At 42.1% G+C, this 23,081-nt stretch overlaps 2 protein-coding genes across 7 annotated transcripts in view; both read right to left on the bottom strand.

Moving 5' to 3' along the window:
• The window catches only part of ARMC8 (armadillo repeat containing 8), a 76,913-nt gene extending 65,613 nt beyond the window's left edge, over positions 1-11,300 (bottom strand). For 3 of the 5 annotated variants that reach the window (XM_032992598.2, XM_032992601.2, XM_032992600.2), the window contains exons 1-2: positions 11,030-11,300; positions 8,738-8,814 (exon numbers count right to left, since the gene is read on the bottom strand). In XM_032992598.2, the coding sequence (XP_032848489.2) occupies positions 8,738-8,814; positions 11,030-11,074 (122 nt within the window). In that variant the 5' untranslated portion in view covers positions 11,075-11,300. The remainder of the gene's footprint in view (positions 1-8,737; positions 8,815-11,029) is intronic. The other 2 variants (XM_032992599.2, XM_042797403.1) reach the window with 1 other exon arrangement.
• A 1,816-nt stretch (positions 11,301-13,116) lies between these two features.
• DBR1 (debranching RNA lariats 1) lies at positions 13,117-22,973 on the bottom strand. 2 transcript variants are annotated; one of them, XM_042798722.1, is made up of 8 exons: positions 22,745-22,973; positions 22,572-22,667; positions 22,377-22,457; positions 20,617-20,702; positions 19,101-19,325; positions 18,166-18,246; positions 16,406-16,551; positions 13,117-15,864 (listed from the first exon to the last, which is right to left on the bottom strand). In XM_042798722.1, the coding sequence occupies exons 1-8, from the start codon at positions 22,911-22,913 to the stop codon at positions 15,186-15,188; spliced, it is 1,563 nt and encodes a 520-aa protein (XP_042654656.1). In that variant the 5' UTR covers positions 22,914-22,973; the 3' UTR covers positions 13,117-15,185. The 2 variants fall into 2 exon arrangements, with proteins under 2 accessions (XP_042654656.1, XP_032848432.2); XM_032992541.2 differs by having other exon boundaries at positions 22,543-22,667; positions 22,745-22,967.
• Positions 22,974-23,081: the final 108 nt, after the last annotated feature.

The raw sequence follows: 23,081 nt of genomic DNA, 5'->3' as shown, positions 1-23,081 counted from the left end.
TGGACTGGCTGGACTCAAGTCAGAGCTAACAGTGGAGCTAAAGTGTTGACAGTGACGCTTTCTATAGCTTTAGCCTTCTCTTCCTTCTCCTTTCCTCCCAGTCTCCCATTTTTATGGAGAGATGCAAAACAATCAACAACAGGAATTAATGCCAATTTTTGCAGCATGTTAAAATATGTCCATCGTTATTTTAACAGAATTAATTTCTAAAATGAATACTACTACAGCTTGAACATCTATTAACTACCCAACAAGTGAGATCTTTTCTAGCCCTTCAGCAGGAAGCACGTTTGTACTGACATGATTACTAGTCCAATCAAGTGAACAAAGCGTTAAAAACTCCTGCCAACTCAAGCAAACCACAGAAATCCTAAATCAGCTTGTTTTTAAGGTTAATCATCAGGTTGTGAAGAAAAGTTTAAAGATTTTTAATACTCTTCAAAAAATACCAGTTGATACAAAGAAAAAGATGATTTTACAGGAAAGAACAAAGTAGCACACAGAGACACTGTTACTCAACTTGTTTGAGTTTTAACACTTAGAAACTGTTACACAATTAACATACAGTGCAAACTAAACAAACTCAACATTTAAACAAGGAAACCCTAAATCCACAGTTGTTCCCAATCTTAATTCTGTACTCTCAGACACTGCATAAAATCAAAGTGCTGTAGAAAAATAGCATATGGCTAGAATTACAGCAATGCAGAACAGCAGAATTTAATATGCATCATACTAGAAGCGATTGTTTAATCCAACTTCTCCGTATCACAACGCCACAGAAACCGCTTGACCTAGCTGAAGTATCCTCTTTGGAAAAGCAACTTACCTTGTAACAATCTTTCTTGCCAAGGAAAGTTTACCAAATAGAAAGGTAAACTGTTTCAATGATCCATACCTGTAGTTAGAAATATTTATACTTTACTGCTACCCTGACTCTATCCCAGTTTCCAGTACTTCTCTTGCTCTGTGTATGTGTGACAGGCTGAAGAACCCTCTCCTATGGAGCCTTTACTGCCATATAAGAGTTTTTGTCAGACAATTCACATGCTAGCCTTCTATATCAAGCATAACAACTTAAGCTCTCTGTGTCTTTGGCTACAGTTTCACCTCAAGTTCCTTCCAAATCTCTAGGTTAACTGACAAAATGGGAGATGCTGCTTTTCCAGATTCTCTCATGTTTTATATGAGATCACTAAACAATAGAAAAATTGCCTACTCAACCTTAAGAATGATGTAGCTCAAATTTAAACTGCCTGAAGTCACAGGAGGGTAAGAGTTTAGCTAGATTTTATTACGCAAACTTAAAAAAACAAAAACAAAAAACCCCACACCACCACCCAAGCCATAGCTAGAGCTTGGTATTACCAGTATTTAAATTTCAGCATCAATCTCTGCTATTTACATAAACTAGGTTGTAACAGCAAAGAACTATCCAAAGAGAGGTGTGGGGAAAACAGCTGCAGTTCAGCAGCACTCTTGGAAACCGAGAGATCTCCTGTTCTGTGACACCAGATCAGCAAAATACTTTCTTCCCAGCATTCAAAAACAGCCAAACCACATGAAAAGAAGAGTCTTCATCACTGTTACTTCAGATGTATGACCCAAACCATCCGATATAAGTAACTGTGTTACTTTTTTCTTTTTTTTTTTTTTTTTTTTTTTTTTTTTTTTAACATCTCTAACTCCCCCCAAGGATACTTCCCCTCCCAGGATGAAGTCGTGCCTTCAGCATTTAGCAGTATATCCCACAGTTGAAGCAAACATTAAATGAAACTTCATTAAGCAGAGGCATCCTGTAACACTACATTTTTTCTAGCACTATTTTTCATTCACTGTCTCTTGATGTATTTTTGTCCATTCCCCCATTTTATGCCACTCATTATCGAAAGAACGCTGTCCACCGCAAGTCATTCACATAGAGAACTCTTACATTTCATTCAGTACAGGAAAATACCTTAAAAAAAAAAAATGGCCTTCCAGCACCTGCTTAGCTTTTCTTAGATGTGAGTTTTTAATACTTGATGACACACTGTCCACTTCAGCTTAAAACAGCAATTGCTGAAGGATTACCAAAACTTGTTAATTTGACATAGCTACTACCCATTAGATTATTAAAATCTAGTCTTTCCAACATGAAAGTATAGCCTCAGATTTTTAGCTCCAAATAGCTATCAGCTAAGATGATATATTGGCCTCCATGTGTTTTATTCATGCCTAAATTTCTTTTTTTCCAAATGGGTGTAAGTGCTCACCCAGACAGAAACTCCATAATTTAATTATATCTAAATATATTCTCTCATTCTACATATGGGGGAGTTACTGAACATTTCAGACAATGCATATTCGAAGTATGCTTTAGCAAGTTATTTTACCAGCCAGCCTTTTTGCTACTTTACAATTCCCAAAGACAAAAATAAAAATTTAAAAATCTCAACACATTTAAGTTATCAATTCAGCACCAGCAATACAGCAAACACGCTGAAGTAATTTTAATCATCTGGTAGACAAATTAATTGGTAAAAAGAGTTCTGTCCTTTGAATGTTACTAGGAATGTCAACCCTTTACAGGGAGCTAGACTAAAAGAATATAGTTCCATATTGCAAACTGAAAATGAGCTTGTTTTGGTAAGTAAATTCAATTTTTTTAATGCTGAATCTGATCCATTTGAACTGACAGCTTAGAACCAAAAAAATCAAACTCCAAATATTAACAATCATAAACTCAGTAAAACTGCTGATTCTGTGGCACCCACCACTCAGTCCCAACCTCTAGTTCAGTCTTAACACCCCCACACACATCCCCAAAGGGCGTAACAACTACTTCTCCTTCAGCTGCCTGCTACATTTTGCCCTTCCTTACAGGCAACTGCCTCTCCTCTGCATCTAACAGGTTAATGAAGTTAAGATAAACTCTGAATAACCTCAGAATATTCAACTGTGCTCAGCTTGAGATTTGCCACTTCTAACTCAGACCTCAAACTTGTGTGACCAATACCCACTTGGATTTTCTCCAGTTGCATCACCTAGTCTGATAGAAGTTGTTTCTCCTCTCACATCCTACTTAGAGCCTAAAATCATCACAGCAACAGTATCACTACTCTGAGGCTGGCAACAAGAGAGGGATTTTGGAGAAAAGGGTCTTCATGCCCTTCTGAAAGGCAGCACTGAAACAGATTCATTAATCATCAATCCTCTATCACAGGCTCAGAGTGACAACTCCATGGCTTGAAATATTAAACAATCCTATATAGCCTGAAGACTGCTAGCCAAATATAACAGGTATACGTAATTTCCTAAAGTTTAGCCCACCTCTAAATATTAGACCAGGAGTTACAACATGTAACAATTTACTTGTAGAAAACAGTATTATGGATTTATACCTTTTGCTGCATTACAAAGAAAGCACAAAAGCAAGAGTATCTAACTCTGACATATACACACTTTCTCCCTACTGCATCTTCCTCTCTTCCCCCTGTATCTACACTATGCTTCCATCTGACTCTACAAAACTTGTTATATTGAAACCACTCTTCACAGAGCACTACACTCTCAAATTATGTTTGAGGCCTTTGAATTTCATCTTCTATCACAATGTAAAGCCTGTCTAACTATTCAATCCCTCAGCTTACCTTTTCAAAGGGAAAAATCAACAAATGGAGTAGGGCTCCCAGTATCCTCTCAGCATCATCTAAACCTGCTCAAATTTCTGTCAGATTCTGCAACCTAATGAACAAGGCTTTCCACTTCCAAGCCACAAAGAACCTGTCCTGTAGTTCATCAACTATCAACAGAAGGAACTCGTGAGCTTCTTCCCTCAACACATGAATGACACTGCACAAAAACAATGCTTCAAAGAATTATATCACTTGTTCTTAGCCAATTAGAGCTCAAAGTTCCCTACAGCATCTGAAAGAATACGCATTTACTACAGAGTACTGTCAAAGAGATAACAGAATCCATCAAAAAGGTACAGAGGCAAAGTATAACAGGAACAATCCTCTAAGGACTTCTCTGTTTCCACAGAGCTGTTCTGCTGAAAACTGAAGCAAGGGAAAACACAAAAAACAAAACATGGCTCCTGTAGAAAATTTAGGTTCGGAAGTGCCCATTGAGAGACTGAAAATGTGACTGTATATGTTCGGGATGCACAATATAAAACAAGCGCTGTTCATTATTTCGTCTTAAATAAGGTTTGTTGAACAGGACATGAAGAACGAGAGGCAGAAGTAGCCTCTCCATAACTGTCTGAAGGGGGTACCTGTTGTTCCATTAGAATCGGGATGGGAATTTCTTATATTGCACACAGCTTTCCCTGCAGGCATGTGTGGAACACTGCACTGATGTTCTCATTTCAATTGCCATAGCTGAGAAGTACAAGACACTATTATACGGTCATCTAAACACATGCCTGGAACATTTTTTTCAAATCCAAGACTACATAAATGAAAAAAGTTGGATGTAAAAAACACACTCTGTTTGAGGTGTTGCCAATTAATTTCAAAGCAACTGACCACAAAAGAGATACAAGACAGGTTCCATGAAAGCAATGTTACTACTTAAAATATAAGGGGGGGTGGTTTGGTTTGTGACTACCTTCTGGTATTTTCTGTTTGAAGGCGGCAAAACCAGCAAGCAGTACAAAACAACTTCAGTCAAATGCAAGTACAAGTCCATTGTCCCTTAAAGGAGCTTTTAACACATACCTAACTTTGCATCCAAGAACCCACCAAAGGTAAGCCCATTTGGTTGTACTAAAATGGCAGTTTCAGACTCCTCAAAACACTGAGCATGCATAACCACTCATAACCACTAACCACTGCAGCACTGCCAGGCTACGTCTGTAAGGACCCCAGAAAGATAACTGTCAGCTTCAAAGTGGTCCACAAGCTCTTACCTGTATGCCAACTATTATACTTTCCTTATCAACAACATCAATTCCTGAACATTCAAAATCATACTGTGCAGAAAGTACACATAACTCAAATAAAATACACTGCATAGATCTGCACCAGTATTCCCACCATAGCACTAGTCATGCTGCCTGGGAAAAAGGAAGATATTGTAGGCATACACTTTGAAACTGTTTCTTCAGTATCAAGTGCCATTTCTATAGGCTGTTTTTTTGATTTTCCTGAGATACAAAATGCTCACACAAGTTTGGAAAACGCTTGTCTAGAAACTCCAGCTGGATGGATAAACATATCCATAAAGGACAGAAACAGCAGTAGCACAGGAATTCTCAGCACACCACAAAGATGATTATTTACAAGCCTTAAAAGATGACACCCTCTGACTGTTGAGGAACAGCCTGATGAGAAACAGTTGGGACCTTGAGTAAGCCAGATTTGTCAGAAAGAATGCTCCTTTCAAAACCAGCCCTTGAGATGGAATTACATAGCTCTCCATAAAATGATAGATTGCCTCTTTGAAGACACCAGGCTAAATGTAAGCATGACAAAATGCCTCTCAAAGCCCCTGTCTAGCAAATAAATCAGAGGACAAAAATAGGTATCAGTCTTGCACCTGAACAATGTGGTCCTGAGCTTAAGAGCAGGTGAAAAGCAAATGGTAGGCTAAGGATCACCACCCAGAATCGTTTTTTTTTAAAAAAAAAAAAAAAAAAACATAAATACTGCCACACTGTAAAGCACAGGATGATGTTGCAGCAACCATCTCGGGACAAATGAAGCTCTTGTAATAATGCAGAAATTTACAGAGCTATTTGTGTTCTGCTCCTCTGGCACTAATGGCAAAACATTTAAGATAACTTCTGAGAGAAGACAGTATTTAATGCCGTAGAATATATCTTTGAGGTAGTCTATGCACTGACAACACTAAATGTATTTGGTAGCTGCATATCTGATATTAATGCTGACCTTGCAGAATGCAGTCAAAGCATATTTGAGAAAATCTGGAGAACAGTATGCAGATGAAAGGTTTAGAAGAGCACCTAGGTAGACACAAAGCAAACCCACAAGACCTCTCAAGCATAAGCATGGCCACAATGTAGAGCTTAAGTTTTCAGAAGGAAATTACTATATAAAGCTTGCTCCTTTATAAAGACAGTAAATAGAAAGGTAAATACACACACTGCCATACAAATGTGGGAGTGAAGATGTGGCCTTGCACATTTTAAACAGTTTGCTATGAGGTACGGTAAAAGGCAGTAGCAGTCATCCTTGTAAGAATCTCAACGTTTCAAATCCTGAACTGATATTCATGATTTACTGCCAGGTACACACAATTCTCTCCTTCCTACCTACCGTCAATACCCAGGTGAACATGATAGAAATTAAGTGAATGAAAGTTCTGCAGGAAACTTGGCATTTTAAGATAAGATCAGTAGAACCACATATAGCAGTACCGGGCAAAAGGGAAATGGTTTCTCAGTTTCCCCATGTGAAGGAAAAGGAAGAATCTCCTAGCCAGGTAAGACTTCACTCTCTGGACAAAAGAAGATTCTGAACTTAGTCTCTCTGACAATTCATGGGAAAGGAAGGAAAAGAAGAGATTTGGTCATTTAAATACTTTCAGAATATGTAATTAAAAGCTTTCTCAAGTTACAAGATGACAACTGGATTGGCATGATTTTCAAGTTCCAGAAGCATTTAGCTATATTTTACCTTTATCAAACCTCATTCAGAAGTCGGTTTTCATTAAAATTACAAGGATGTAATTAAAAAAAGCCCCAAACCCAAGTCATTAATTCAAGTTACTCATAGCATATGAAGAACAGGACTATTGTAACCAAAGACAATCTGCAGAAACAAAGCCTCTTAAGACAGCCTATTTTCTGATCCTTGATATTTGTACAGTTCCATCAATCAAAATAAAAAAATCTAGGTCATCAGTATTTTCAGCCAGGATGCAGGAAAAAAAACAGCACATCTCAGGAACTGAAGATTTTCAGCAAAGTACACAGAATATCTGATAAAGCTTCTGACAGACACTTCTGGTGGAACTTCAATCCTCTTCTACTCTACCCCAAACATCAGTTTCTTCCAACTTCATTACCTCTTCAGATACCCTGAAGTCAAAGGAAGAAGGGCAAAGCAGTATTTTTCTGCCCAAAGAGAATCTTGGACTGACAGAAATTTTTTATATATACAATATTCTAAACTCTATTTTTATAGATACACTTTTCTAAATAAGACTGTTTCACACCCATCCTCTCAGAAAATAACAAATCTACCACATAGGAATTGCTCAGTGTCAGGAAGATACACTCTCAGAATTATGATTTTAATCAGAGCATTACAAATATGGTTTACCATCCAAATCTGCCCTTTGGAAGAGACTGTGAAATAAACTGGTATTTTCTTGTCTTTAAATGCAAGAAAAGCATCTCAACATAGAATCCACTGACATCCAAGGACAAGATGAATTTCAGATGTTAGCTAAGACAAAGATACTGCCTAAACATTTTGTTTCTGGGAAATTAGTTATACTTCAAGAGATATGAATAACACCTCAAAAGATAGGGAAGGGATTACCAAGGGTTGTGGGTTCCAGTTCTTTGAAAAGAAAGGAGAGCAGGGAGGGAATGCCACCCAGGGCCCAGAGCAACTGCCAAGGAGATCAAGCATCTACTCAGTCAACTCACTTGGACATAGGATGAGACACATCTTTGTCCCTGGGACCACCACACCAGCCCTTACAAGTAGTGGACTAAGGCAGCCAAGGGGTAGAAGCAAAACCTGGGGAGACTCCTACAGGGAGGATTTCAGAACCTGTCTGTGGTTTAGGTGGTGGACCAGAATTTTTTATACATGTAAGGGGGGTATTTCAACCAATAATGTTTCCAGGAGAGTTTTACGCTAGTTGTGTTTTTCATGTATTTCAAAGCGACACTGATTTTGATAGGCTGCCCTTGGGACACCTGCTGGAACAATTTTTTCCATCTGCTGCTGCAGAACACCTCAGGCTGTCCTAAGCAACCCAACCAACATTCTTGGCTTTTTTGACCCACTTGGTCCTTCGATATCTTCTGGGCATTCTGCTAGATAGCCACAGCCAGCAAGTTTCTGGTAAGCCTGAAAAGGTTCAATTTCACCACCAGAAGTCAGTCCTGGGCAAGGACTTCTTTACTGTGTTGCTGTGTGGTTATAATGGAAAGCTGATAGCCCAAGGACAGCAAGAAAACAACCAGATCTTTTCACCAGTTTTACCACCTATTCAGCAGGGCAAGTTATCTACTCACTCTTTCAGTCATTACCCCTTATCACTGGCATGCAACAGAAGTACTGAAATGTAATTTACATCCAAATTAATTTTTATGGAAGCATTTTCTTTCAGCTTGCAGTTCCCATCGGTGAGATAAAAGCCATGCATTTTTTAAAAAAAAAAAAAAAAAAAAGCCAACATTCAGGCACAGCAGCAGGGGAAAAAGATGCAGGTACACTGACTTGGCAGTGGAGTAAGACAAAAGTCTCAACAGACCTGGAAGAGGAGCCGAAGATGGCCAAAAGGAAGAAATGTATTTAAAAAAAAAATATTTGAATGCTCACAGAATGTTTAACCTCATTTTTGGCAACGGGAAAGCTGCATTATGAACCATATGCACTACAGAGTGACAGTCTACTAAAACAATACTATCATGTTTGCATTAAAATTTTCCAACCAGATTTCTCAAAGATAGAAGGAGCTTCTTGCCCCTGACATACAACTCTAGTAAAATTCAAGCAAACCTAGCCTATGCACAACCAATAGCCCAAGTGTGTTTCAGAAGACTTACATGACACCTTGCAGGACTTTCTGAGGATCGAGGTCAAATAATCTATCAACATAGTGGCGGCTACTAGCCGTTACCTCCTGTGGAGAAAAAAAAAAATGAATTGTAATAGTTTGTATCAAGTCACATAATGGCAGACAAACAGGAATGGCTAATGCAGCAACAAGTCTGCAAAACCTATCAGGCAAGATAGCGGCAAAACCACAGAATCATATTTAAATACAACAGAGTGTTACTGCTGGGCTATATCCACGCAAAGAATTAACCCTGTGTTCAAGTGTGATTTAAGGAAGATGATGTACTTCATGTAAATAACATGTTATGAGACAAAGTGAGTTAACAGAATGCTGTTCAAGAACAGGGCACACAAAAAGCATCTACTTCGTTTATCAGCACTGCCTTAAATTCCAATTTTAGTATGTGTAATTACTATATAGAAAAAAACACTAATTCCTGAAAAAAAAAAGTTTATAAAAGCAGTTAATGTTGCTCAAGAAGCATACTCACAAACAAGCTTTCAAAAATAAGGAAGCTCACATCAAGACATTTGTCTGTAACTTACTTTATCGTAACACATCTATACAATTTAGAGATTGTCCTTCTATATACTATCCCACAACTTCAACAGGGACAGCAGCACAATATTCTCCATAGAGTTCCCATAGCTACTTTGTCAGACAAAGTGAACTCTCTTCTTAGCAACAGGACCATGCTTGTAAGCTAAACATTTATGCACCAATTATTTGTTATTGCCTTTAAGAAGATCCAAAGTTGGAGATGGCAAGCGTTCCAAAAAACAAGGGTGGGAAAGGGGAAGGGAATTTTCCCTCCAGGTTCTCACAAACACGTGCTGAGGTGCATTTCAATTATCTTGCCTTTTTTCCTTCTTCTTTTTCCAAATCAACTTTTTACTAGGCTTTTTCCTTATGAATTTGTCTTGAATGAAGCTCTAAAGAAATTGAAAACTCTTCTTTGCTTTTTTAAGTATCTACTCTTGGGCTGATACTGCTGCTGCTTCACCACCTAGATGTCAGAAGCATCAGCAGCTTCTTGCCTGTGGTCTCACATAACTCTGAGAGAAAAATCATCACCTAGATGCAGCAAGACTCCTTTCTCTTTGGGAATACTATTAAACTATCCCAAGTAAATTCTACAGATAGGCTTCCACCATGTAATGAAAGACAGTATTTTTGAGAACAGCATTAGGCTTATCTAGCCGATCTATATATTTATATGCAACAATCTTCTGGACTTCAGAGATCCCCCTGCTTTCTGTTGCTTAAATACCCTGACTTTCTCCCTGTCAGCTATGAGGTTTGTAATATGTAGAAGAAGGGCATTCATATCCAGGCAAACAAGGTGTTCGGGTAATCCCCAAAAATAAAGAATTTATCAACATCGTCAGTTTCACAATTCTAGTACCCAATAAGAAATTCTAAGGAAAAAAAAAAAAAAAAAAAAAAAAAAGCCCCAACCCTCAGCTCTTTTAAGCAGTACCCACGGTACACCTTTTGCATCGTCAGTCCCACCGCACGACTGGGGCGAGCGGCACCGGCTGTTTTACTTACTCTCAGCTTTCCCCAAGCAAACTAGCGGCAGTTGTCAGACGCCCTTCCACAACACCAGCGCCCTGCCCACAGATGCAACACATCAGCCTCCTCCCTGCAGCAAAAGCCAGCAAGGCCCCGTCGTGAGATCCCGGGAAGCTATTAGGAGAACAGCAGCATTTCGCCACCAAAACAACACCCACTTGCTAGCAGAGGCTGGGAGAGCACGCCTCGCCAGCCCGGTGCGCTTCCGAGACACCCTACTCTCCCCTGCAGCAGTTCGGTTATTACAGTTCAAAATAACCTCAACGAACCCTCTTTCGGCTGAACAGGAGTTTTGGAAGGACCTAAAACATTTACAGGGGGGTAGCTGAAGAGTGTAAGTCGTGTCATCAGGTAAAAACACGTTCAGAAGAGCCAGTACCTCCGCCGAAAACGGGAACTCAGGAGAAGGGGGAATGCCGTTCTGAGGAGAAAAACTCCTCTGGGAAGAAGCTGTTGCGACGGGATGGCAGAAGGGAACGAGCGCCCTACCGACGCCCATGTCACCCCTGCGGCCCGCCTCAGCCCGCTCCGGCCCCCCGCCACCACACAAAGGGGCCCAGCAGGTGCCGGCCCCGGCCCCCCGGCCCCCCCCCAACCCCGCGAAGACCAAGGTCAGGCCCGGCCCGGCCCGGCCCAGCGGCAGGCGGGCGCTCCCCTCAGCGGCAGCGTCAGCCGCGCTACGGCCCGGCGCCGCGGCACTCACCGAGAGGACGCTCATGCGGAGCGGCGCCTCCAGCACGCACGCCATCTTGGCGGAACGCAGCAACAGCAGTAGCGGCGGCGGCGGCGGCTCCCTCACGCTAGCGCGCGCGCGCCGCCGCCGCCGGCGGGCACGGCCTCATGGCGGAGCGGGGGAGGAACGGGGAGTGGGGGGGGGGGGGGGGGGGGAGGCGGCCTCACGCACCCAGCGAATCGGCCGACGCCGAAATCCCCGCTGCCCCCTTCCGCCGCCGCGGCGCACGCGCTCCCGCCGCCCCCGGGAAGCGCGCGGCCCGACGGGCGCTGCTGCGCAGGCGCGGGGAAGGGCGCGGCCGCTGGCGGCAGGTGAAGGGTGGGGGTGTCTGTCTCGCGCGCCGCCCCGCCGCGGCGGGAAGGGGCGGCTGCGCCGGGTCTGAGGGGACTGGGGGGGGGGGGTGTGAAAATGGCGGCCGAGGCACTGGCGGCTCATGGAGGTGACTCAGCCCGCCTTGTTCTCCTCCCCGCCTCAGCTCTCCCACCTCCAGCCCCGCCGGGGTGACTGACTGTGGGACAGGGACCCTGGTGCGACTTTCTGGGCAGCCCCTCGGCTGTCCAACAACAGCCTGACCTTAATACAAGCAAGCAGGTTGCGCTTCGGCTGACAAATTCTGACGGCCCTAGTGGAAATTGGAGTTTTGCAGGTCTATCTCACACATCCTTGTCTTGCTTCGGTCTCTGGGGGGTTCCCAGTACATAAAGAAGCCAGTGTGAGGAGGGTGTATGGTTTTGTTTTGGGTTTTTTTGATTTTTTTTTTTTATTTTTTTTTTGTTCGCTCACACCAGGCATATGGAGAGCTGGAGAGTTGTGAACCATCAACTTGGGCACATCTTCCACAGCGGCTACAGGCCTGGCGTACCCTTTCCCATCCTCTGCCTTGCTGCACCTAAAATAGATGGTCTGGGTTCCTAATTTTTTGTCATTGTTTCTGTTGCTTTCATGAATTTGGTTTTGGCTTGGGTTTTGGCAGAAAATACCCACACACACAGCCCTCCCCCCCCCCGCCGCAAAAAAACAAACAAACAAACAAACAAACAAAACAAACCCAAAACAAACAAAACAGGACTTGACTCGATTTTGATACAGACTTCCGTAACATCTGGTATTTTGTTGAGAGCCCCTCTGCATTTCACATCTTGAGGCATGAGGATAAGAATCCAGTGAACTCATTGCTCCCAAAGACTCCCCAAAGTAAATGGGGGGAAGGTAGTTAAAACATCACATGTAAGAGTTCACACAGTCAACTTTTGCTACTGTGAGGGAAATGCAGGTTTCTCAGCTCTTGGAGATTGCACAGGATAATGGGAGCAAAATAAACATGCTTTGGGATGCTGTCCGAAGTTGACTAATTTTAAAAAAATACTTCTCACAAGAAAAAGCTATAGTCGTCTTCTTAGCTTGCTTTATCTCCAAGTAGATTAAAGACATACTTTCAGCGAAATACCTGTGTGCTGGCCTGGAACAAAGCAGGTGAACACTTGTCTCAAGCACTTTATAGACAACAGCAAAAACATTTTTAGACTAAGTGTCATATGCTGAAAAATCTGTGATTGTAGGAGAGTCGCCAAAATTTAGAAAGTCAAAAATTTTCAGAAATACTTGAAAGCTTCCTTTTAAAGAAGACTGAAGACTCTGGATATTAAGAACCAATTAAACATTGCCAGCCTTCCACAGTGGTTTTGCATAGCTTTTGGAGAATTTGGTCTTTTTACTGGGAAAGCTTCAAGTTCAAAGCTTCAATTGAATTCTATGTGCCATAGAAGATCTTGCCGACAGGGAAAAATCCATAATGAACGAGAACACAGTAGAGCTGGACACTGCAAAGAGGGTGTGAACAACTATAAGAAAGGCCACACTTAACTAACACAGATCAGATATGGTTCATACTCAAAATTTATGTTAAGTATATTTACCTCACTCTCCAATGGATTCTGAAATAGTTCATGAAAAAAAGAAAATCTTTAAAGATTCAGAAAGTCAATATTCAATCTTGTCAAAGTCTCCTGCTATCTAGAAAGCCAAAACACATTTAACAGAAAGGGGAGGACAGGAGGTGACGCACAACAAAAAAATTTACTTTAAAAACATATGAAGTCAACCTAAAAAAATCTATTACATGTAACATACATCTTTCCCTCCAGTTCATGTAAGATTCGACAGCTGAATACCATGCTCAGGTTTCTTGGGAGACTTTTCAAGTTCATAATGCAATTTATACTTAAAATACTTTATTTTCGTTATAATCTTCAGCTCATGAGGCATGCTTAAGATTTTAGCATTGCAGACCCAGGACCCTTAAAGATACTCGGCTATCTTCAGCAATCTAGCCAATGATTCACAGCTACTTGAGCTAACCTGAGGGTTACACCAAACACCTCCCATGTTCCATCACATCCTACCACAGCTCTCTTTGTTGGGTGTTCTGACAGATGAGCAGGCATAGAGAGATACAGGAGCGGTATTAGGAGGGCCCAACTGATAACTTAGTAAACAAGATGGAATCCTCTGGAAAAAAAAACAGGATGTTAATGGCATCAACCCACCAGTATAAAGCTGTTAATCAGAACTGCGGAGAGCATTAAATTTTGCCATTTTCTAGATCTTGAATACTTATACACATTTAGTCTTCAAAGTGAACTGCTGACAGGAGAGGAACTGAGATGAATCCCAGAATGTGGAAGTGACTTAAAGACAGAAGCCTTGACCTTAAAGTATTTCCCTGCTATGTAACTCACGCTTACCAATTCCTTTCCCTCAGGGCTCCCTGTCGTTCCCATCCTCCTTTCCAGATGCTTTCTTCTCCACAGTATCTGTGCCTCAGAGGAGTAGAAGCACACAAGAGCCACCTCTGCTCTCAAGGGCAGCACAGTCACGAGAAGTCCTGCTCCGCCTGGACTCTGAAAGCTCAGCACAGAGCACCAGCAGAACTTGTCTGTAAGACTAATAAGTCTAATGACGTGCTATAGTTCTTGAAAACACTGTCATTTTCACCACTTCGGGAAGTTATGTTATCCTCACAGCCTTTTAGGCCAAAGGAATGTAATTTGTTTGCTAATAATTCAGGGCAAGCTAGAACAGTAAAAAGAAAATTTCCAACTTCCAAGAGGATGTATATTCTGGCAACTCCTGTTCTCCCTCTGCTGAAGTTTATGAAGGTACTTTGGAAAATGCCGAATCCCCTTGTAAGAATTCAGCAAATTACACAGCACTGAAAGGAAGCGACCGGTAAAAACTTAGACTAATGATAACAGAAGGCATTATTGTCTCTAGCAACTTAAAAACATCAACCACCTTACATGAAAATACAATGCAGCCTTAATTAGTAAAAATTGAGACAGCGATGATGTCCACATTTTAGAAGCTGTTGATCCTAACTACTTGCATTTTCATTTTAAGACATGGTTCTCAAGTTTTAAGAAACAGCACACAAGTGATTTTTTAAGAACAGAGATGCACTCTTCCATGATCCCCATAAAATTATCATGCTTCAAATTAAGAGATTTGGTTCCCTATCAAAACTGTAATTAAAAGCCAATACTGGACAATGCACACTGTTTTGGTTTTGACCATGAAGTTTTTCTATGGCATGAATATCACCAGAAACAAAAATCTTCACTCTTCTATTGCTGTTTTCTTACCATGGGAATTCAATTTTCAAACTTCACAGAGTTATTGCATATGCTACTTTGCATTAAAAGTTCAATATAAAACAAGACAAAAAAGATAAAACCAAATCATCCCATCTTGTAAGTCAAACATCCTCCCACTTTGACTTGAGTTATAGTTTTAAAGAGTTGTTTTCTTGTTAAACAAGCACGGTGAATCTTGAATAGCGGTACAGCTGAAGAAATGCACTATACACTAATAACCAAAATCAACTGATTATACATGAGCTTTAAATCCTTGACAAAGTACTTTGTTGGAACAGTCTGCTTCGGACTTAGGTGTTTAATTCAGATAAATCTTCCTCTTTGCGAGAGGTACATACAGCCTCTTCAGCCTAAGAACGTAACACGAATAAGATCAAGTAACATTAAAAGCACGAGTGGTCCACCACAGTTCTCACCACCTTCCCATTGAAAGGTACGGAGAGAACTTATATATATACACATCATATGAAGTATTACTCTGTTTTATCTTCATCCTCTGCAGCATAGATAGCTTGATTCCTTCTCTTAATTTTTTTAACGCCACTGTTTCCATTTTCATTACCACCAATGCGCTTTAGTGGTCTGTCATTTAAGCTCTTCTCTTCCACCTGCTTACTCACACCAGATTTCTCCAGTTCCTCATTAGTGGAATCCATAGCATCATCAGACGATACTGCCATGGAATCTGGCATGATCCGGATGTCAGAGAAACTTGCAGAAAAGTCAGGAGGGTGATCAGGGGAAGGATCTACAGAACATGTACTCAGGTCTTCATCGGCACCTTCTTCATCCAGCATTATTTCATCTGGATTAATGGATGAAAGTCCAGAATTATCTGTATTATACTCACTGGGCTCCTCTGCTGACCCAGTACTGTCCATCTCCTCTTCCTCCTCCTCCTCTTCATATTCACCTCGTACTGAGCCCTCTTCTTTAGCTTGCTGGATCCTGTCATTGATGTCAATGAGGCCAAACTGGGCACAAAACTCAGTGGTCTGTGGATTGATGGTATGAACTGGTTCCAAGTGTTTTTGGGGCTTGCTGGGATCATAACAAGCAGCTGTCAATGTGAAGTTACAAGGAATTTTGAGGTTATGATTCAGCTCTTCTAACACTTCTTTAATGGCTTCTTCTGTTGCACTGTAGTCCCACCTAAGTAAGCGTATAAAGTTAAAACAAACACAGCTAGTCAAAAGGTATTTCCTGTTCCCACTGCAAAGAGAAACTTTTAAAGGTGGATAACAAGTTCATCTTACAACAGACACCTATCTCTCAAATGACTTTTCATGAAAGTATATTGCCTTTGATCCATACTGAGATTGCCCTTTCCTCCACACCAAGGATTTGTGTATTATGGCAACCCACTCAATAAGCATTCATCTGCTCACCGCCATAATCCAGCCTGATTTTCAGCTTGACAGTGTAACTGGCAAGATTATCAGCCACCCTGTATTTTTTTCCCCCATCAAACTGTAATAGAAGTTTGCAAAACAAAACTAACTGCCTGTGCAGAGCAATAAAGAAATTGTACGCTCTAGTGTACAGCTCCTGTCATGATCCCCTTTGTTTTCCAAGGCATTTAGCAAGTCCTGTGGGCATTACAGGCTGTAGAACAGAGAAACACAGCTCTAAAATAAGGTTCCTTCCAGTCTAGCAAAATCATGCTTTCCTCTCTACTTTGCATGCAACTTACTTTGCATGGAGACCATTCTTTTCAGGCATATTCCATGAGCTCTGAGTCACATTAACAAGACTGTTGGTGGCCTTGAGGACTGCAATCCACTCAGCATCATATTCCAGCGAATCACCTGCACTAGGATCATGCTCTATGTCTATTATCTGTTCAAAAAAAACAGAAAACAGATGAACTATTTCTCTTGACACCAGAAGAGAATTAGAAGTTTGAAGTGTTGCTTGCATGGTACAGAGTTTTAATTAAGTTTCAAGTACGCTGAGCTACTGTTCTCAAACAAGTCCTCTTAAGTTAGCCCTACATAAAAGTTTATAGCAAAAGGGGAGTAAGAAAGGACAATCAACTAAGGTAAAAAAGGTATTTCTGTATTTTAGCTTACAGCAATTAAAAAGCCGAATACCCTCCTCCCTACTGCCAGCTACTGGACAGTTATGCAACTTAGAAACCAAAATTTGCCTACTCTTAAATTTATGTCGCCTTCTAAGCAAAAATACATACAGAATTAATAGCAACATTTGTTCTGCTGTATAAACACGCATTCTTAGCACAGCAATGAACTTAGCGTAAAATGTTTTTAAATTCTTTCAACAGCTGATGAATTGAAATCCAAATCACTTTGTCTTCAGCGACATTAACGCGAATCAAACCAGGTTTAGCCAAACTGCACTAGTCAGAATAACTCTGCATTGAAAGTAGTTCAACTTTTTAATGCCGTTTTAGAGGGGAAAAAAAAAAAAAAAAAAAAGTTGCACTTTAAATCAGAGCTACACAAAGGTGGATCACCACGCTGCAGGAGGTACTACTACTCCAGATAGTTTTGCTCCAGGATTTTAAGTTTAGAGTAGCACCCGTGTGTACCCTTGCATAGCAAAATCCCATCCTCATAGTCTCTCCCATCTTCAAAGGTAGCTACTAGCGCAAATGGATCCCACCACACATCCAAAGGACAGACAGATAATGAACCATCTTCCCTTTAAGTTGACAAATAAAAACTACTTTACAGTAAGACCACTAAAACATTTTATCGCATTTGAAGAACATGCTGTCAGCAGCTCCCTCTGCTGCAAAGGATGTTAGATTCATCCATTTGAGATTTTACAGGTGGCACCCCAGGCAGCAGACACAGCCCACAGACATGAACATTGTTTTGCTCTTGGCAAATCAGTTTGGTACTCACATGGAAAATTGCCACAACCTAGACCTCCTACATTGCCCTTGCTACACTGTCCTTTCTAGCCAATGTGCACCAAACAAAAAGAAGCAGAGCCATTCTCCCAGAAGTCGCACCAATTCCTACTGGAATTCACAATACTGTAAGGAAATTACAGTACTCAACTTAGGAATCAATCCTATCTGAATTCACGAATCCAGATCTGAAGAAAGAGGCACTAACTGACCCAAATTAACTATGAAAGAAGAGTCCCAAGATGGTTTTCTTCTTAGGTTTCACATTTGATCAAAAAAAAAAAACACATGAGGAAATACAAATCAGGTTAACTACTCCTCAGTTAAGGCAAGTACTTGTTCTAAGGTGGAAGGAAATGGTAGGAATAAGCAAACACCATGCCTGAGTGACAGGACACAAGGTCTGCTTATTTAAAGACAGTATTACACAAAGACCATTCCACACCTACATCATTCCCAATTTCTTCCCAATTTCTCCATTTATCAGAACTATTCTTCAGCTTATATCTAAGCACAGCACTTAGCAGTCCAGACAAGTACTTAAAAAGTGAAAATCCACTGCACATGGCCATCACCTGCAGAAAGTCTCTGTGCGGCAGGCATTTATCCAGAGCCAAAAACTTTGTTGCTTTTGGTAGCTCTTCTTCGGAGTTTGTCTAGGAAACAAATGGTATTAACAGAGTCATTAGCATTTGTATGAAATTTGACCATACTAAACAAGTTATAGAGAGAGATTCAAAGGTATAGTTTATATAGAAAGACTTTCTGAAATAGAAAATCAACATGCGATTATAAGAAAGGGATGGAGGGACAAAGAGAAAGATAGGCGTCACTGGCAGTCTAACAGGGAGCTGGATGCCGATGACAGCAAGATAAAGCTGGAGTCACACTTCAGCCTTAACCACGGCACAAGTAGGCTTGAGGCAAAAAGAAAAACTTTGACATAATTGGTGACAGACTTCTTGAGTCTAGAAGGTCTAGAGTTACATTTTTACAGCCAAATATCTTGCAAATAGGAGTAGCACATCACACCACTTTTAGGAATAACTCAAGCCAAGAGAAGTTTCAACCTACAGGGGCTGGTTTTTGGCTTTACCAGGCCACCAGACAACTTCATCTGCCAAGCCTTACTGCAGGCATCCTCCCATCCCCAGTTAACTACCATCTTCTTTTCAGTCGCTTCCTATTACCTTGTTTTGAAGCTGCCTCCTTCCCCAATAAAGTGGGAAATAAAGTGCTTTTCTATAAACTTAAGAATTTTCAAGTGCAGTAATGTTAGCCGTTTCACACTGTTCCTGAAGATTAGGTAGTTACACCACTGATTTATAACATCTCTAAGTTACACAAGCTAGTAGTCTGAACACCACTTAATGTTTTGCAGCTTAAGGCGAGTTTTAATAACAGAGCAAAAACATTAACAAGTTGCTTTTCTGCACATGGTTACCTGCACTGGAATTCTGAAACACAACTGGGATACATACATTCTCGATTTTCCATCCCTGCCCTTTACCTGGTGTTGCATAAAAGCTGCAAATTTAACATGAAGATGTGCTGAGAACCAGTAGGTGGGTTTCAGATGCTGCAGAAGCTCTGAAGCAGCAGGGCTTCCTAATGTGTTGCTCTCCACTTCTTGACGGAAGAAAGATTTCATTTTAAGAAGCTGTTTCTTGTTTCCATAGTGATATATGCTCCTTGGCCAGTCATGCGACATAAATATATCAATTGGACGCTTTAACTGTCAAGCCAAAATGCATACGGTATAAATAAAACACATCTGATAAAGAAGTTTTGAAATTCCACAGCACAAGATGGAACACGTGTAATGTGTTCTACCTCAGATCAGTATGGAGGTAGCTGTAACAAACAGCTTCCCTTTCCAAGTATGTAAGTATACCCCTGAGCCCCATCTTCCAGGTGGCCTTTGAAGTTGTCAAGGAACTCCCATCCTCGTGGTTTGTACTACACTTTCCTGGGACAGTCAGCTGTGCTATATATATACACTGCCTTAGAAAAGAGATCATTCCATCACAGTAAGTGTCAGGCACTCAGAAGAAGACTCTTAAAAGTTACAGCTATAGAAGTTCTCTACACACAATCAAAGGCAGCATCTTCCTCATGAAATTTTTAAAAGCTTTGTTTAAAAGGGATAATGGCTAAGCATGATATTCCTCCTCAAAGGAAGCGCCCCTCAGAAGTCTAATCAATGCCTTGGTTCAATATTCAGCATATTTCCATCCGCTGTATAAGAACACACTTCTAGATGAAATCCAAGTCCAACTAATAAGAACCTGAAAGTGAAATGCATCAAACTCTTAACAATGACAGCAGACCTTCATCCTCCCTTCAGCATCCCTATATCTACCAAACACTTCAGTGTGCAACTGCAACCTGAACAGTCATTGACATGGTGCTTATAAACACAGGTATTCACACCACAACCTCAGCCAAATGGAGTAGCCCTTGTGACAGAGCAGGGAGTAGGCAATAGCTCAGGAATAAAGTTAATTGTCCTTTGAATTTCTCGCCCTGGAGTAAAAACACTTCAATCACAGAAATTTGGGGTCAGCTTATTAAGCTGGTTCAATACTGATTAGTTAGCTTTGTACCAACCAGCCTGCATGTTAGACAAGGTAGTATCCATCTTCCTAAAGCTAACAAAGCTGGAACAGAGGTGTATAGTTGGAGTACCTTCCATTCTGTGATTGTTATTCAATTAAAAAAAAAAAAACCTAACCACCAAAAAAAAAACCCAAAACCAAACACAAACAACAACAAAAAAACCCAACACTCCCACTTGTGCCTGATTCAGATCAAATTTGCACTGCTAAGCAAAGCGTTGGAGGAGATATTCAGCAGGAACAACAGTGAAATAACACCCAGCATAAAATTGCCTGTCCAGATTAGCTAGGAGTTGTTGGTAAAATTTGCTATCCAACAGCGTACTTGTTCAGAGTAGCTTTAACCTCTTATTTCTAAACTAATGAAAACTATTTACTGCTGGTTATAAAAATAGATTTTTCACGAACCTGCTTGAGTTTGAAGACTTCGATATTCCTCACATGGTACGCGCTTCTAATTGTTTGCTGGTTGTATGGTGGACACTCAAAGTGGCCTGAAACATCGGGGGGGGGAAAAAAAAAAAAAAAAAAAAAAAAAAAGAGTAGTTGCCTGAATTCCTCCTAACACTCTTTGCAAGCTTCCCGAGGTCATACAGACACCTGGAGCAATCCCAAATACAAGGCTGACAATCATCAAATGCGGTACTGTATTCCCTTTACACGAAGGGAATACAGTATATATACTGTATATAGCAACAGGCTACTAACTTCTTATGTGAGGCAAATATGTTGGAAAAATGCATCTACGAGTATTTTTTCCATACGCTGTCTTATTTTCATAAATATAGAGACTACACTAATTCAGTTGTGGAAAGAAAAAAAACAGGAGTTTGACTGCAGTACTTAAAACCCAGGACCTGTCTGAAACACCTAACTTTTGGCAGAAAGATTTACACGTTTAATTCCCAAACGAGGTTTTGTACCTCTCTGGTGAGATAACACCCCTTGTTACTTCCCCATACCCCTTACCTCCACAGTCATGCTGCACAGCCATGCGCAATAACATAGACAGAGAGCTGTTTGCTGCACAGCCATGAAACATATGTATCTGCTAATATCATGCTGGCACAGCCAAAGAACATAAGGTAGATGGGAACAAGCAAAATAATGAGAGGACAGAGCAAACCTCGATGAGTAGTTAGTGATCAGAACATAAGTTAGGATATAACAACTCAGAAAGAGGTATAAACTAAAAGATCACAAAGCACTACCCGAGATCAGACTCAGGCCACCAAGGCTGTGATTTTTTGTTTCCTCAAGAGTGCTGCCACCAACCATGAAACTACAGCTTAACAGATTCAGCAGCAACTCAAACATGCCTGTAACTGCCCAGAGGCACCACGCACTCAGGAAGCGCAATCGCGAAATCGTGCACCCTGTCAAGAGAAACGCAGTCTCCAACTTTGCCTTGGGACAAGAAACCTGAATGCCTATCAGAGCTGCTATGTACTCTTAAGAATGATCAGGAAAAAGTACTTAATTAGTAGGTAGCGTTACTGTCAAAAAAAAGTCTCACCTTCCACACGCAGTACTCGGGCCTACAAACTGTATGCTTGATAACAACAAATTTAATTAGCACTGGTAGGCATTAAACAGAAACTGGTGTTGTAGAAAACTAGTTCAGTACTTTGCAGCTTGAAAACCATCTGCAAAGCTTCTCTGAAGCAGCACGTTACTAAAGAGAGTATTACTGTACAGTAATTTCAAGCTAAAGACCACTATTTCATGTGTTGAGGAGATCAGAACGACGGAACTATCTTCTATTTGCTGACATCAGGTAACATCTATGGCAAGATTTCTGTCCGCCTGTGGAGACCCTTCCAAGGAAGAACTTTTGAAGACATGTACACGCAACCAGGAGGAACCGACCTCGAGATGTACGGACACTAAGCCTCAGCTCAGGGCGATACGTTTGCACAATATCACGCTTCTAAACTGACTGTTTCACCCAAGGAAAACTAAAGAGTCTTGCTCTGCAAGCTAAAAGGACACTGCCACGGAAAAATCAAGGCGGTTCCAATACCACCCCTCACGAGGAGCATTGCTTCCTGCTGCGGTCGCCAGGCAGCTCCCGCCTCCCGAGCAACCCGCGCGTTGAGCCAAGCGAGGCTTCCGTGGGTTCGGAGGCGGCGGGGAACAGCCAGAGCCGCCCGCCGGGCCCGCCATACCTTTCCGGTAGTCGTGAGACTTGAAAATCCCCGAGATGCCACCGATCCTGACGCCGCGGAACCGCACCACGCCCGCGTAACCTGGGGGAAAAGACGGGAGGGGCGGCCGGTCACGGCGGGGCGAGGGGGTTGGAGGGGGAAGACGCCGCCGGGGCACCCAACCTACCGAGGTAGTAGATGTTGGGCGCCACCCACCCTCCGTAAGGCAGCTCCTGCAGGTGGTTGGACGCCTCGTGGTTCCCGCCGATGAACACCGTGAGGACCGGGGCTTTCTTCTCACCGGAGTAATACCTGCGGAGACAGCAGAGCTGCCGTAGCGGCGCGGCCGGGGAGCCGGGGCAGGGGAAGGGAGCGGCTGCGGCGCTCACCGGTAAAAGGTCTGCATGTGGCGGTACTTGGCGGGCACGGCCATGCAGCGCAGGTCAGCCTCGTTGCGGACGGCCTGGAAGTCGCCGCAGCAGAGCAGCAGGTCGGGCCACACGTTGTGCCGCCGCTGCAGCAGCTCCAACGTCTCGTACATCTTGTCCAGGGCGCCATGGCAGCAGCCCGCCACCGCCACCTTCATCGCCGCCGCTCCGCCACCGCGCAGGCGCCCGGCCGCGTCACACACGCCCCGCCCACCACCGCGCCTGCGCGAGCGCCCGGCGCCTGCGTGGGGCCACCGCCCGCGGGTTCTCCTCGCGCAGCGGCTGCGCGGGCTGCGTT

Source organism: Tyto alba, unplaced genomic scaffold, assembly GCF_018691265.1.
Source record: "Tyto alba isolate M040663 unplaced genomic scaffold, T.alba_DEE_v4.0 Super-Scaffold_10, whole genome shotgun sequence".
Classification (NCBI taxonomy): domain Eukaryota; kingdom Metazoa; phylum Chordata; class Aves; order Strigiformes; family Tytonidae; genus Tyto; species Tyto alba.
Note: the sequence above shows the minus strand (reverse complement) of the source record. Positions and strands in the feature narration are given on the sequence as shown.

Coding starts and splice junctions, on each gene's coding strand:
- DBR1 (XM_032992541.2), bottom strand. CDS start 22,941: ATGAAGGTGGCGGTGGCGGGCTGCTGCCATGGCGCCCTGGACAAGATG. Junction 18,247..19,100: donor CAGCTTTTATGCAACACCAG/GTAAAGGGCAGG, acceptor TTTGTTTCCTAG/ACAAACTCCGAAGAAGAGCT. Junction 15,865..16,405: donor AAGAATGGTCTCCATGCAAA/GTAAGTTGCATG, acceptor ACGCTTACTTAG/GTGGGACTACAGTGCAACAG.